Raw genomic sequence first — 14,845 nt, 5'->3', positions numbered from 1 at the left:
TCTCCATGGCATCTTCCCAACCCAGGGATTGAAATTGCCTCTTTGTGTCCCCTGCATTGCAGGTGGATTCTTTACCATTTCAGCCACCAGGGAAGCCCCAAAATAAACTATGGCAATAATGAAACAAAAGAGACCAGCAGTTGAAACCTATTTATCTTGGAAACAATTTCTAGGTTGGAAAAAGGACTGATCCCAAGATTATTTATTTGCATGACCAGATGGATGATGGTGTCATTCACAGAGAAAGAGAACATTGAAGGAAAAAGTTTAGAAATAACTCTTTTTGGACAATGACTTTGATATCTCTAGGGATACGAAATTGGAATTATACAAAGAATAATGAGAAGCATATTTTTATAGGCTGGAGATATAAACATAACAATCATTAGTCAGTTCAGTCACTCAGTTGTGTCTGACTCTTTGTGACCCCATGGACTGCAGCAAGCCAGGCCTCCCTGTCCACCACCAACTCCCGGAGTTTACCCAAACTTATGTCCATTGAATCGGTGATGCCATCCAACCATCTTATCCTCTGTCATCCCCTTCTTCTTCTGCCTTCAATCTTTCCCAGCCTCAGGGTCTTTTCCAATGAGTCAGCTCTTTGCATCAGGTGGCCAAAGTATTGGAGTTTCAGCTTCAACATCAGTCTTTCCAATGAACATTCAGGACTGATCTCTTTAGGATGGACTGTTTGGATCTCCCTGCAGTCCAAGAACTCTCAAGAGTCTTCTCCAACACCACAGTTCAAAAGCATCAATTCTTTGGTGATCAGCTTTCTTTATAGTTCAACTCTCACATCCATACATGACTACTGAAAAAACCATAGGTTTGACTAGACGGACCTTTGTTGGCAAAGTAATGTCTCTGCTTTTTAATATGCTGTCTAGGTTGGTCATAACTTTCTTTCCAAGGAGTAAGCGTCTTTTAACTTCATGGCTGCAATCACCATGTGAAGTGATTTTGGAGCCCCACAAAATAAAGTCTGTCACTGTTTCCATTTTTTCCCATCTATTTGCCATGAAGTGATGGGACCAGATGCCATGATCTTAGTTTTCTGAATGTTGAGTTTTAAGCCAACTTTTTCACTCTCCTCTTTCACTTTCATCTAGAGGCTCCTTTAGATTTTCTTCATTTTCTGCCCTAAGGGTGGTGTCATCTGCATATCTGAGGTTACTGATATTTCTCCCGGCAATCTTGATTTCACCTTGTGCTTCATCCAGCCCAGCGTTTCTCATGATGTACTCTGCATATAAGTTAAATAAGCGGGGTGACAATATACAGCCTTGATGTATTCCTTTTCCTATTTGGAACCAGTCTGTTGTTCCATGTCCATTTCTAACTGTTGGTTCCTGGCCTGCATACAGATTTCTCAAGAGGCAGGTCAGGTGGTCTGGTATTCCCATCTCTTTCAGAATATCAGAATAGCTAAAATTATTTAAGTAGAGGAGACCAGAAAGTTTACTGAGTGAGAAGAGAGGGGGTCTAAATTCTTAAAACACCAAAAATATTCAAGAGGCAGATAGTGAAGCCAGAAGACAAAATCCCAGGAGGAGACCCAGGAATTAGGATATGCCAGCCAAGGAGAAAATAAGTTTCTAGAAGAAAGGCAAAGTCAACAGGATCAAGTAACAGAGAGATTGAATAAAGTAAGTTCTAAAAAGAGCCAGCTGCATTTAGTAATTAGGAGATCATTGGGCAAATTGAAAACCAAGATGCCATCTGAACCTGCCAGAGTCCTGCCCTTGAATTCCAAGTCATCAAACTTTCAAGCACTTAGCAAAATATCTGCCTGGAATTCCACTTCTCCCAGATCTCTAAAACTTGACTTGGCACATCCAGCCTTTTTGTGCCACGATCAACACAGTAACCTGTTAACTAGTGCTTTCAGCGGTTTCATTTTTTCCTCTATCTGTGGATAAATGAGATAAAAAGTATCATTAGCTATCTGAAATTTAAATATAAGTAAATCATGGAAATCATGAGTCAGCAGAAGAATAATTTCCAGGATATCCCCAAAATGTTAGAAGATGCTAGCATTATTTTTGGGTCAGCAAGGAAAAAGTGCACATGTAGAGAAGTTTAATAAGAGGAGTCAAAATATGAAGGACTGCTTGCTTAATCATCAATTAAATGAAAAGGTTAAAAACTGAAATATTGAAGAAATGCTTGACTTACAAAAGTTATTATTCTTTAACGAACTTTGAGGTACCACTTTAAAACCTTAATTTTTCATGGGCCTAATTTAAAAATCCCATTTTGTGATCAGAAAATCCAATTTATCCCCCATAACTATCTTAATCGAATTTAAGTCTCTTGAATCATTGAAAGCAAACTGGTAAATCTTATGAAAATTCTAGAGTCTCTGAAAGAGTTAAAGCAGAAGATTAACTTGTGCTTTCTGGTTGGTGTGGCATTATTTATTTCAGAGATACTCAAAGTTTTTTTGTTTTGATTTGTTTTTTTCTCATAACAGTATTTTTCTTTTTACTGGGGGATAATTGTTTTACAGTGTGTATTAGTTCCTGCTGTACTACAATGTGAATCAGCCATAGGTATATATACACTTCCTCTTGAGCCTCTCTCCCACCACGGCCCCCTTCCCACTCCTCTAAGGTCACCATAGAGCACCGAGCTGAGCTCCCTGTGCTCTGCAGCAGCTCCCCACTAGCTGTCTGTTTTACACACGGGAGTGTGTATATCCTGTGCTCTGCAGCAGCTCCCCACTAGCTGTCTGTTTTACACACGGGAGTGTGTATATCCTGTGCTCTGCAGCAGCTCCCCACTAGCTGTCTGTTTTATACACGGGAGTCTGTATATCCTGTGCTCTGCAGCAGCTCCCCACTAGCTGTCTGGTTTACACATGGGAGTGTGTATATGTCAGTGCTACGCTCTTAGGTCATTCTACCGTCTCCTTCCCCCACTGTGTCCACAAGGAGATTCTCAAACTTTGCTACATACAAAATTTCCTAAAAGGCTTTTGGCTTCCCAGGTGGCTCAGTGGGTAAAGAATTCACCTGCCAATGCAGGAAACATGGGTCCGATCCAATCCCTGGGTCGGGAAGATCCCCTGGAGAAGGAAATGGCAACCCACTCCAGTATTCTTGCCGGGACATTCCATGGACAGAGGAGCCTGGTAGGGCATAGTCCATGGGGTTGCAAAGAGTCGCACACAACTTGGTGAGTAAACAGCAACATCGAGGCAGCCTTTTAAGAAATGTCAGTGCGTAAGCTGACCCCAAACTAGCTAACGGGGTGGTGAAGATCCAGACGTCTGTATTTTTTAAAGCTCTTCAAGGATTCCCCTGGGCAGCCATGGATTTGAGAGCTCAGGACTTAGACTACCTTTCTCTTCATTGTGTGTGTGCTCCGTCGCTCCAGTCATGTCCAGCTCTTTGCAACGCCATGGACTGTCGCCTGCCAGGATCCTTCGTCCATGGTATTTTCCTGGCAAGAATACTGGAGTGGGTTGCCATTTCATTCCTGAGGGATCTTCTTGACCCAGGGATCAAACTTGTGTGTCCTGCATCTCCTACATTGCAGGTAGACTCTTTACTGCTGAGGCACCAGGGAAGCCCATCTTCTCTTCATTAAATGAATGTTTTATTGCTTATGAGCAAGGGCTTTGAAGTCAGAGCTGGAATCCTGGTGGCTGTATAGACTTGGACAAGCCTCTTAATATGTCAGAGCCTCAGTATATTCAACTATGATTCAGTAACTATCATTCTCAGTCTATACAGGGTTGTTCTGAGCATTAAAGAAGATAATAAAAAACTTTTATTTTTTTATTACATGGTATGTAATACACAATAAATGTTAAGAATCCCTGTAAATATAACAATGTAAAATAAATGATAATTATTTATTCATCACAAACCAAATACTAATTTGTAGTTTCTAATACATACTTGGCAGCTATAACTCTGCCTAAAGCTGAGGTATCAAATCTATGCTGACTCAGGGAATGCAGGCACTCAGTTTTTGCTTTAGAAGCATTCTCTCATTTAAATTACACAAAGACAGGGGTCAAAGAGCCTCAAACCACCTCCTCCTCACACCTGCCACCGCAAAGATACATTACACCGCGAACGCAGCTGTGTCACTGGAGTCTGACTTTCAGGAGAAAACTACTCATAAATTTCCTTAAGTTTTATTAGAAGGAATTTTTAAATCTTCATTGACATGGGAAGAAAGAACTAAAAAAAAAAAAAGTTCCAGTCACCTTTTTTCTTATTTATTCAGCTTCTTTGGAGTGTATGGTGACTTGTTTTCCTTTAGTTGTATCTGAAGAGTTTGACATATTCCTGTGACAAGGTTACTTTTAAATTAATAAAAGGTTTGATTGTGTCAGTGCATTTGTCAAAACTGCCTGACACCACACATCATGGACCCTGCACTCAGAGCCCCGGTGGCACCTGAGTTTCCTCTTACTATTCCGTGTTCACAACTTAACCAGACATCCAACAGGGTTGGGTCAATATCAGGGAGATGAGCTTGGGCTCACATACTCCTCCCTCGTCCCCCTGGCTTTCCACTGCGGGAGTTTCTCCTCTCTTGTTAAATGTTAAAGTGACGTTTACAGCTTCCTTCTCAAGGGCGCAATGCTAGGATGTCAGAGCTTGAACAAGGGAAGCATTTACCCAGGAGAATGAAGGGTGGGGCAGCTGGTTTCCTGGTCCTCGGAGGTGACTGGGAGTGCATGTGCACCTGCCCCCGAGTTCTGCTGCCTTCCCTTCCCTCTGCTTCACGTGAGAGCAGTCCACTGTCCTGCCTGATGCCGGCCTTAATTCCAGATTAAACACTTGCAAGTGAGGGCAATCTGGCTGGGGCTTTCTGAAAGCATTGTGTTAATTAAAATGTATAAGGGATGAGAATGGTTAGATAAAAGGTAGATGCAGAAAACATAAACACATTAATGATTTTACTTTTCATTTAAAATTCTGTCCATTATGTTAAATATGTGGCTTTATTTCTCAAGAGTGATTTTTTTGGGGCTGCACTGGGTCTTCGATACAAGGTGCAGGCTCCAGAGTACATAGGCTCAGTACTTGCAGCACGGGCTCAGTTGCCCCTGGTATGTGGGATCTTAGTTCCTGGACTGGGGATCGAATCCCCCATCCCTCACATTGGAAGGTGTATGCTCAAATCACTGGACTACCAGGGAAGTCCCAAGAGTAATTTCAGTGTGTTTCAAGGGGATGTTAAGAATCATGTTGTAGAAGTGACCAGTTTCTTTGAGGTAGGAAATAGAGTTTAATACGTGAAAAATCATCACACCACCATTTTACTTGTTAAAAAAATAAAGCTGTAATGCTCTCTTTTTATTAAGCCAAATTTATTTTCCTTCATTTCCATATCCCCCCTTTGATCTATGCATAAATGGTGCATAACCCAAGTATTCCACCTAGAGTATCCAACTGATAACCCATCCCATGAATATAATTGTAGAATCAATTCGATTTTCAGTTTTCACTATATTTGCTTTAAGTCTTTTAAATACTGCAGCCACTAAATATTTAACGGTATACTGATAACTCATTCCTGATAAGGTAAGAACAAGAAATTAGCTGAACATCAGCTAGCCTGGGTCCTCTCTGTGCTACTCTGCTGTTTCTTTTGGAGTTCACTTGATTAATTGTCTCTCAAGTCCTCATTTTTTAATGGAACAATAAATGCATGTAAAAAAGACATCTTTCACTACATACAATTGTTTTCCCACCACAAATATTTATCCTTACACCCTCTTCTCTGACTGTAATTCCAGCTGACTGTATTCCAGCTCACTCTTGAACTATCCTGTTCTGTTCCTTGACCTCAGAGGGCCCTTTCTATTCTGCAGTCAGAATCATCTTTTGAATAAAAAATCTGACACTATCACCTTCCTGTTTGTGACAATTCAATGATTTCCTTAATTGAAACAAAGCTCCTAACATGACATAGAAAGGGATCACCTTAGCCCTCCATTCTTCTAGGTCATGTTGTCCCAGTTTCCACCCCCTCTCTCTGCTAAAACCACCATGTTTTCTCTAGCCATTGGTTCTGCACAGAGTTGCTTTTGCCTAGAATGTTCTTTCCTGCCTTCCTCATTTACTTATACCTATTCCTACTCCTTCTGATCTTAGCTCAAAGAATCCTTTGCCCATTGCCCTAACAATGCCTCATCCCATGTTACAAATCCACTTATTTCCACATTCCTTTCTCTTTTTTTGCACTTGTAGTTGCAATTTTATATCAAATCATACAATCATTTCACTGGTTTCCATTTTCCGCATTAAAATATAATCTCTGCTAAAGCAACACCTTTGTCTGAATGATGTACTCACCACTGAGCCTTCACTGCAACATAGGTCCTCTGTGAATATTTCATGATTGAAAAGACAAAGTTCCTTGAGTTTTCTCAAGATAAAGACATTACAAGGTCTTTAATTCTAGTATTTCCTACAAGGCACACAGCCATGCATTCATCCAAAATACCAGAACCTATTATACAGAGTGAAGTAAGTCAGAAAGAGAAAGATAAATATTATATTCTAACACATATATACGGAATCCAGATATAACTAAAGAGATTTTCCATACAGTAAAGCCATTCTTCATGTCTATGCTTTCTTTCCTTTGACTTTACTTGTGATCCAACCATAGCAGCTTTGAAGATAAATGTGAATGGAATCCCTTAATAAGAATTTGCTTTCAGATTATACATTGAGAAATAATGCAATTTCTTTCCTGTAATATCATTTTCTTGCTGTTCATTAGCATTCATATGGATATTATATTCTAATGCCAGATAATTTGATATATTTATGCCTTTTTAATATATCTCTGTTTTCTATTATTTTATTGCTCTGGATATTAGCAAATATTGCATTTCCTCTAATATAAAGAAACAGTAACTCTGCAAGTTCTGGTAATTTCATAGGAATAACCATGAAAAACTGATCCTGATGACAAGATCATGGAAACCTACCAATATTATCTATTTTGTAGGTGAAATTATCTTAAAGTGTTGGATGAGTATTACGAATGCAAAATATGCAAAATAATTTGAGTCTTTAGAAGAATGCTAATTTAAAATAGTGATGCGCATTGTTAGAAATCGCCACTGCGGGAGAGGAAACCAGTCTCTCGAGGGTCTCTATCAAATGCCCTGAGGGTGTCTAGCAAAGGCACCTCCAGCCCTCAGGTCCTACTTAGGCAGATGAACCAGTTCAGGCGGTGGCTCTGCCAACACTGCAAAAGGGGACTGGTGAAAGGTGGCCAGGGTGGGTTTTACTGCTAACTAATGAGAGCCTCAATGAACTATCAGACTTTTAAACTAAAAAATAAATAAATAAAAGATTATCATGTATACCATTAAAAAGAATGAAATAATGCCATTTGCAGCAATACTGATGGGCGTAGAGATTGTCATGTCAAGTAAGTCAGGCAGAGAAAGAGAAATATCGTACGACATCCCTTATATGTGGAATCTAAAAAGAAATGATACAAACGAACATACTCACGAAACAGAAACACACTAGCAGACTTAGAGAAGGAACTTACGGTTGCCAGGGGGAAGGATGAGGGAAAGGGATAGTTAGGGAGCTGGGGATGGACATGTACACGTTGCTGTATTCTAAACGGATAACCAACAATAGCACACGGAAGTCTGCTCAGTGTTATGTGGCAGCCTGGGGGGGGACGGGAGTTTAGGAGAGAATGGATGCATGTGTATCTATGGCTGATCCCTTGCTCTACATCTGAAACTATCACAACATTGTTAACTGGCTCTACTCCAATAGAAAATAAAAAGTTAAAAAATAAATTTAAAAAGCTTAGTACAAACTCATTATTTTATATATGTGCTGTGCTTTGTTGTTCAGTGGTGTCTGACTCTTTGCCACCCCACAGACTGCAGCTCTCCATGCTCCTCTGTCCCTGGGCTTGTCCAGGCAAGAATACTGGAGTGGGTTGCCATGCCCTCCTCCAGGAGATCTTCCCAACCCAGGAATCAAACCCACATTTACCATCTGAGCCTCTAGGGAAGGGGATTCTGCCTGGCCAAATTCTTAAAATCATCAGGACAGGGAACTCCTTTCTATATCTGTTCCATTTTCTTCCTTTTGGAATAGGAATGTCTGTAACGATTATCATATGCCTGTCCCACCCCTGCATTTTGGAAGCAGGAGCCCTGCTGATGTCTTGTTCCACTGATTCATAGATGCAAAGGAATTTTGCCCCAGGGTTTTCGCCTGTTGCTGATTTAGATGATCTAGATGAGATTTGGGACCTTTGAACTGATGACGTTTGGATGGGTTTGAGACTTTGGGAAATGTTAGGGTAGGATGAATATATTTTGCACACAGGACAGACATAAAGTTGGGCATCCAGAAGGCAGACTGTAGTGGGCTAAAGTTCACCTCCAAAAAGGTATGCTGCTGCTGCTAAGTCACCTCAGTCATGTCCGACTCTGTGTGACCCCATAGACATCAGCCCACCAGGCTTCCCTGTCCCTGGGATTCTCCAGGCAAGAACACTGGAGTGGGTTGCCATTTCCTTCTCCAATGCATGAAAGTGAAAAGTGAAAGTGAAGTCGCTCAGTCGTGTCCGACTCCTAGCGACCCCATGGACTGCAGCCTACCAGGCTCCTCTGCCCATGGGATTTTCCAGGCAAGAGTACTAGAGTGGGGTGCCATTGCCCAAAAAGGTATGTCCATATCTTAATCATCAGAACTTTTGAATAGTACCTTATTTGGAAAAAGGGTCTTACAGACGTAAGTAGGCTCGTCACATGAAATTATCCTGGATTATTTCAGTGTGCTTGAAATTACGACAAAAGTGTCCTTATATGAGAGAAGCATAGGGAGATTAAGTACACAGAGCTGAAGGTAACATGAAGACAGATCAGACAGAGAAGTATGTGGCCGTAACCCAAAGAATGCCAGTGGCCACCCAAAACTGGAAAAGGCGAGGGAAGATTTTCTTCTAGAGCCTCTGGAGGGAGCATGGCCCTTGATTTTGGACATCTGGCCACAACAACCATGAGAGAATAAATTTCTGATACGTTAGGTCACCTAGTTTGTGGTAATTTATTACAGCAGCCAAAGGATACAAATACAATTAAAAAACATTTTAAAGGGTTTCACACTTTTAAAAACATTCTGAAGAAAATCTGCATAAATTTTGTGTGTGTGTGCTTAGTCGCTCAGTAGTGTCTGATTCTTTGCGACCCTATGACTACAGCCCCCATTTTATATATGAAGAAAGCCAAAAGTAAGGGGGAACGAGTCACTTGCCTAGGGCCACGTACCAGCTGATGGCACAGCCAGAAGTGAAATGCCAAACTCTCAGCACATGTCTAATTCCTCCACATTACCCTACCTGGTCACATTAGTTCTCTACGATTCTCCAGGAAAGCACATCTCAGCAATCAACCCCAGGTCCAGACCACTTTAGTAAACCAAAGAACCCACAAACATTTTCACAATAACAGTAGTATAGGCCAGATCTTATTAGCCAGCAAAAAATCATTACGAACAAGCAACCAGCACCCTGGTGCCCTTAGTATTCTTTATGTTTCTCAAATGCACAGAAGAAACATGAAAAAAATCTTTTTTTCCCTCAAACATAATGTTCTTGTGCCACTGCATCTCTTCCTGAGTTAATCATGCCAATGCAGACTTTTAGGCAACACTTCCCATTTATACATTTCTGGCAATGTTCTTTGCAGAAATGGACACTGATACAGAAATCCATAGTAGAATGCTACATCATTATATGGTGTATGTTCATAAACCAGCTCTCTAAAAACGATATATCAGGAATTTTAGAAGTCCTCATTTATAGGCCTTGATGATTCCTGTGATATGAATACTCCCATCACGGCTGATTTCAAGATACTGAGACTGTAACAAATCATGTACAGAATCTGTGAATATTTAACCACTGGCTCAGGTGCGCTACTCAGAGGCAGCTGCAGCACACCCCTGGTATGACAGGGAACCTAGAAATAATCATATTCAATGCACTCTTTTATAAGAAGAGACAGAGGCTCAAAGACAGTAAGCCATTTGCCACAAGATCACAAAGTGGCCAAGCAGATTTTAATACGCAGGGTTCCACCTGAAATGCCTTCAAGTATTAAGCAAGACTTCTTGCTTTAGGAATAGTCAGTGGTCTTTATATTATTGTACAGAGACGTGGATGAAAAATGTTGTCTGCCATATCAGTAAATGTTTGGACGCCAAGCCATCAGCTGCTGTAGCCGCCCTGATTGTGCACACTGAAGGGATTCAGGATAGAGAAGAGCAGAATACTGACCCTGAGTTAAGAAGCCTATCCAAGGGGTGATTTCCATGAGCCCAGATTCTTGCATTTTTCCTGTACACAGAAAAACACTAAATTCGTTACCTTGAGATGTCTAGTTTTCTTTAATTAACAGTTATCTTTTGATGTTCTGACTACTGGGGTTTTGCTGCAAAAGCTCTGTGGGTATAACTGGCTTCTCTCTTGTCTCTTTGGAGCAGTCTGTCAGAGCTACCTGAGAGGCTGTCACTCACCCAGCCTTAAGTCCTCAGCAAGTTCACCAAACGAAACACAATTTTCAACTTTCAGGTTGTGCTTCCCCCCTCCCCCCAAGAAGCGATTCTCAGAAAACCAGCAGCCTCATGATAGCAGGAGGGAAACTGCTGAAATTCACATTCTCAGGCCCCACCCCAGAACTAGTGAATTGCAACCTCAGGGGCCCAGACATCTGTGCTTCCACAAGCTCTGTGAGTGGTAGAGAGCAGTAGGAAAGAATCTTTCCTTAATACCTACCACTGTTTTTATGAATGAGATTCACACACAAATATAATAGCCAGTCTACTTCTTCACATCAGTATCCATTCCAGGAGATTCTTCATCTGAAGCTTCTAATGTAAAGTGTATCATTTTTCATATCTTCAATGACCTTACTTTTCAAAATAGTTTAGTTTTTTCTAACAGTAGCAAGAAGTAAAAAAAACTGTTGAGTGATTTACCAACCAATTCCCAACTTGAACATTTTATTGACCAAAACCTAACATATTTTTATGTCTTAGCCCTGGCATCTTTCTTTTTTAAAAAACTGCTTTCAAATAAGTATTTATTTTCCAATGTTCTGTTTTCCCTCTTTCACAAATCAAGACAGTTGATAGTAGCAGGGGCAGAGTGGGGGGGTGGGGCGCTTCCCTAATCTACAAACTGCCCTGTCAACTGATTATGTATGATTATGTTATGCATTTGTGTTTTGTCTAATCTGCCATTTCCTGTTGTTTTGTATTTGTTCCCAATCTTCAAAACCGGGACAAAGGCAAATAAATACTATCTGCCTTGTTTTCCTCTTCCAATATTTTAGAGGTTGGAAGATTTACAAAATAAATATCCACTCGACCTTCTTATAAAAGCATTGCAAAAGAGCAAAAGAAAAACTGAGTAATAGTTTCCCTAATTTAAAAATACCCAGCTGAGGCACAATCAAATAACAAATAGCTGCACTGATACTACTTTGACAATAATCAGCAATCTGAAATTAAGGACTATGATTCTTAATTCATTATCCATTATTCATATTATTTGGAGGATAAACTTAATATGTTTAATTGGTTTGCACAGAAATAAAAGAGTTAATAACATAAGTGTTGGTAGGTAGTAGATGAATGAAAACATTTTGGAAGGGCATTTAATCGCTACCATATTTCTTGGGAAATAGAAACCTACTTGGTGACTGCGGTTCTTGGCCTTGGTGAGAAATATATTTAGTGGGCTCGGAAATAGATATTTTCAAGGATACGAAAGGATTAGCCTTCTAATCTTCCAATTACCTGGTCCCAGCTGAACTTATATTTACCAAACAAGAACTGGCCAGAAAAGCTTTGCAACTAGCAAGTGACCATCCTGAAATCTACAACTTCTGAGTTTTTGTGATTTCCATCACTAATACCTCTCTTAAAAAAAAAAGCAAAAAAAAAAAGCAGTTTCTTTCATGAGATTCATCAATGGTTCCTCTAGCCACAAGGTGTGAGATCCCACCAACCACAACGTGTGAAGTCCCACCAGCCACAGGTGTGAGATCCCACTAACCACACGGTGTGAGAACTCATCAGCCACAGGTGTGAGAACCCAACTCCACGGTTGCTCCTCCTCTTTCCGGTCAATATGTGCACATCAGCCAGCACCCCTATTTCCCTCAGCTCGAAACCCTTCTCTTTCAAAGCAAAAGGCAAACAAATTCCATTCCCCCAAATAAGCTAGACTCAGACCTCAAATATAAGTCCCATTTGTGCAGCAGAGTCTTTCTCACAGGGTGCATTGGGTACAAAAGCCAGCCCCATATGGGTGAGCCCCGAGGGGCAGGCGCGGATGCAGGTGGAAATGGCGCAGAGAACGGGGGCACTTACGGTTGGCACAGCTTGATTAGGTCCTGGTCAGTGGTGCCTGGTGGGAGGCCTCGAATGTACAGGTTGGTTTTACTCAACTGTTCCCCGCTGCTGTTGCTGCTGCTGTGGTTGCTGCTGCTGTTTGTGCTGGGGCTGGGAGGAGCCATGGGGTGGGGAGCTGGTGCATAGGACTGCTGGAAACAGAAAAGGCTGTTACTGGAAAAACAGAGCCAGCAACCTATTCCCAGGCCAGCAGAGCAACTCGAAAGCAATGCAAGCTTCTCGGCCTCTCCTATCCACACATGCACACTCTGCTCCAGGGCACTTCTGAGAACATCCTTTGCTCCTTCCCGCCCTCTGGCTCTGCCTCTGGATCAGCCCAGCACGGTTCCCTCCTGGTGCACCAGGGCTCTGCCCCTAGCTCACCTTTGACAGCGAAACATCTCTGCTTTTGCCTCTACTCTGCGTTCTCTCCTTTTCTCCAAAGAAACTTTCTCATATTGTTTTCCTCACCAGTACTCTCCATTGTGATCACTCCACAAACAGAGATGCTATGACGGAAACAATGAATGAATGCCTCTATCTGGTCTTGTTCTCGCATTCCCAAATCTGCTCCTTCATGGTGAACGCTCTGTTTGCAGACTGAGCCACTGTTTTCTTCTCTTGGAGTCACTCTGATCCAAAGTCTAAGCCTGGGCACTACTGACGAACTGACAGGATAATTCTCTCTTGTGGGGGCTGTTCTGTTCACTGCAGGCAGGTGGCGGCATCATTGGCCTGTACCCACCAGATTTTAGTAGCATCCATTTCCCAGCCGTGGGTCAAAAATGTGTCCACACACTGCCAAGTATCCTCCAGGGTGGAGAAATCTTTCTCAGGAAAGAACCATTGGTCTAACCTGTCACACTATTATGACAAAATGGAAATGATAAGATGACCCTCAATGACTTGGGAAAATATAATGTGAGGCTCTTTATACCTATTTATGCCTGAATTAGCAGACATTATTATTCTTTATTTCCTTTTCAAACAGGCATATCTACAAAAGTTCTGAAAATATATTGACCGACTGGGTTTGAGTCCCTAATATGTCCATTATTGGCTGTGTGACCTTTGGATGGTACCTGAACCTCTCTGAGATGCAACAGTCTCCTGAAAATGAGGAGGAAAAAATTATCCACCTCCTACGTCATAGGGTCTTTACAAAAACTCAGTGAGCTACTAATGCAAATAGACTGGTTCCTGGGCATCGTTAATTGCACAATAAGTGTTAGCAATATAAAAAACTGAATGATAATAATCACAATCATGATATTCGTGAGTCATATCTGTCTTTTATGTGTGGACTCAGTCATGTCCAACTCTTTGCAGCCCCATAGACTGTGACCTGCATTCCTCTGTCCATGGAGTTTTCCAGGCAAGAATACTAGAATGGGTTGTCATTTCCTCCTCCAGGGGATCTTCCCAACCCACGGATCAAACCCGTGTTTCTGCATCGGCAGGAGGGTTCTTTACCACTAGCACCACTTGGGAAGTCTCAGTGATCTTAACCTTTAAATCTACCCTAGGTTCTGTCAGCTATCAAGAGTCCTATACACAGAGAATGCATCCGTCATGATTCCAGCGGGGACAGGCTGGAGACTTCTAACCTGATTGTTCATCAGCTATTCTATCAGGGGTGAGAAGTGAGTACTTGTCCAACAGCCAGTGGGGGTTTCTTAAACTCTCAAGCTACACCCCACACAATACAAATTGAGTGATCACAGCACTTGGCCCATAAAGACAGGAGGCATTGTCCGGTCTTGTTTCTTGCTATAATAATCCATTTTACACCCTCCAAGATTTCAGATGTGGCTTTGTCTCTATTCCCAACTGGCTCTAAGACAAGGCCTCTTGGATATGGGAAGTAAGGCCATATTATAGCTGACTCCCTTGGGTCTTTGCTCTCCGTTCCCTGCACAGCAACCCATTGCAAAGAGGCATTGCTTTCTGCCTCGATGTCATTCTTGCAGTCTCCATGCTGGAAGCCTTGGTGTTAGCTGCATTCAACCACTTCTTCAGTATGACTTAATCTAAGAGCAACATACTTAACATAGAATTTGAAAGTGAATGACAGGGGGGAAGGCTTTCTGTTCTCAATATTTGAATAAAATAACAACTATTCATTGTCTTTTGGAATGTCATATCTGCATAAAGCTGAATAAAGTTTCCTGGCTGACATTAAAAAAAATTCCTTCTTGACCTATGAAATCTACTTCCTGCCACGAACACCGGGGAACACGTAAGCTCTCCCCGTTTACAAGCCCTGCACTTGATAGGTGTTTAACACGGCCTTGTTGAAGCTGCGTTCTGGTCAGTGTATCTCACAACCAGATGGGATTTATTTTTTATTTCCCTCCTGTGCACTAGTCTTTTAAATTTCCCAGCTTTTTTCAGGCTGTTTCTTACCACTTTCACCTCCCCTCTCTCCA

General features: G+C 41.6%; 1 protein-coding gene across 9 annotated transcripts in view; it reads right to left on the bottom strand.

Moving 5' to 3' along the window:
- Nucleotides 1-14,845, bottom strand: part of RBMS3 (RNA binding motif single stranded interacting protein 3) — an 803,408-nt gene that overhangs the window by 623,527 nt on the left and 165,036 nt on the right. For 6 of the 9 annotated variants that reach the window (XM_019984812.2, XM_019984810.2, XM_019984806.2 and 3 more), the window contains exon 2: nt 12,396-12,568. In XM_019984812.2, coding sequence (XP_019840371.2) covers nt 12,396-12,568 — 173 coding nt within the window. The remainder of the gene's footprint in view (nt 1-12,395; nt 12,569-14,845) is intronic. The other 3 variants (XM_019984813.2, XM_019984808.2, XM_019984805.2) reach the window with 1 other exon arrangement.

This window comes from Bos indicus, chromosome 22, assembly GCF_029378745.1.
Source record: "Bos indicus isolate NIAB-ARS_2022 breed Sahiwal x Tharparkar chromosome 22, NIAB-ARS_B.indTharparkar_mat_pri_1.0, whole genome shotgun sequence".
NCBI classification, from domain to species: Eukaryota; Metazoa; Chordata; class Mammalia; order Artiodactyla; family Bovidae; genus Bos; species Bos indicus.
Note: the sequence above shows the minus strand (reverse complement) of the source record. Positions and strands in the feature narration are given on the sequence as shown.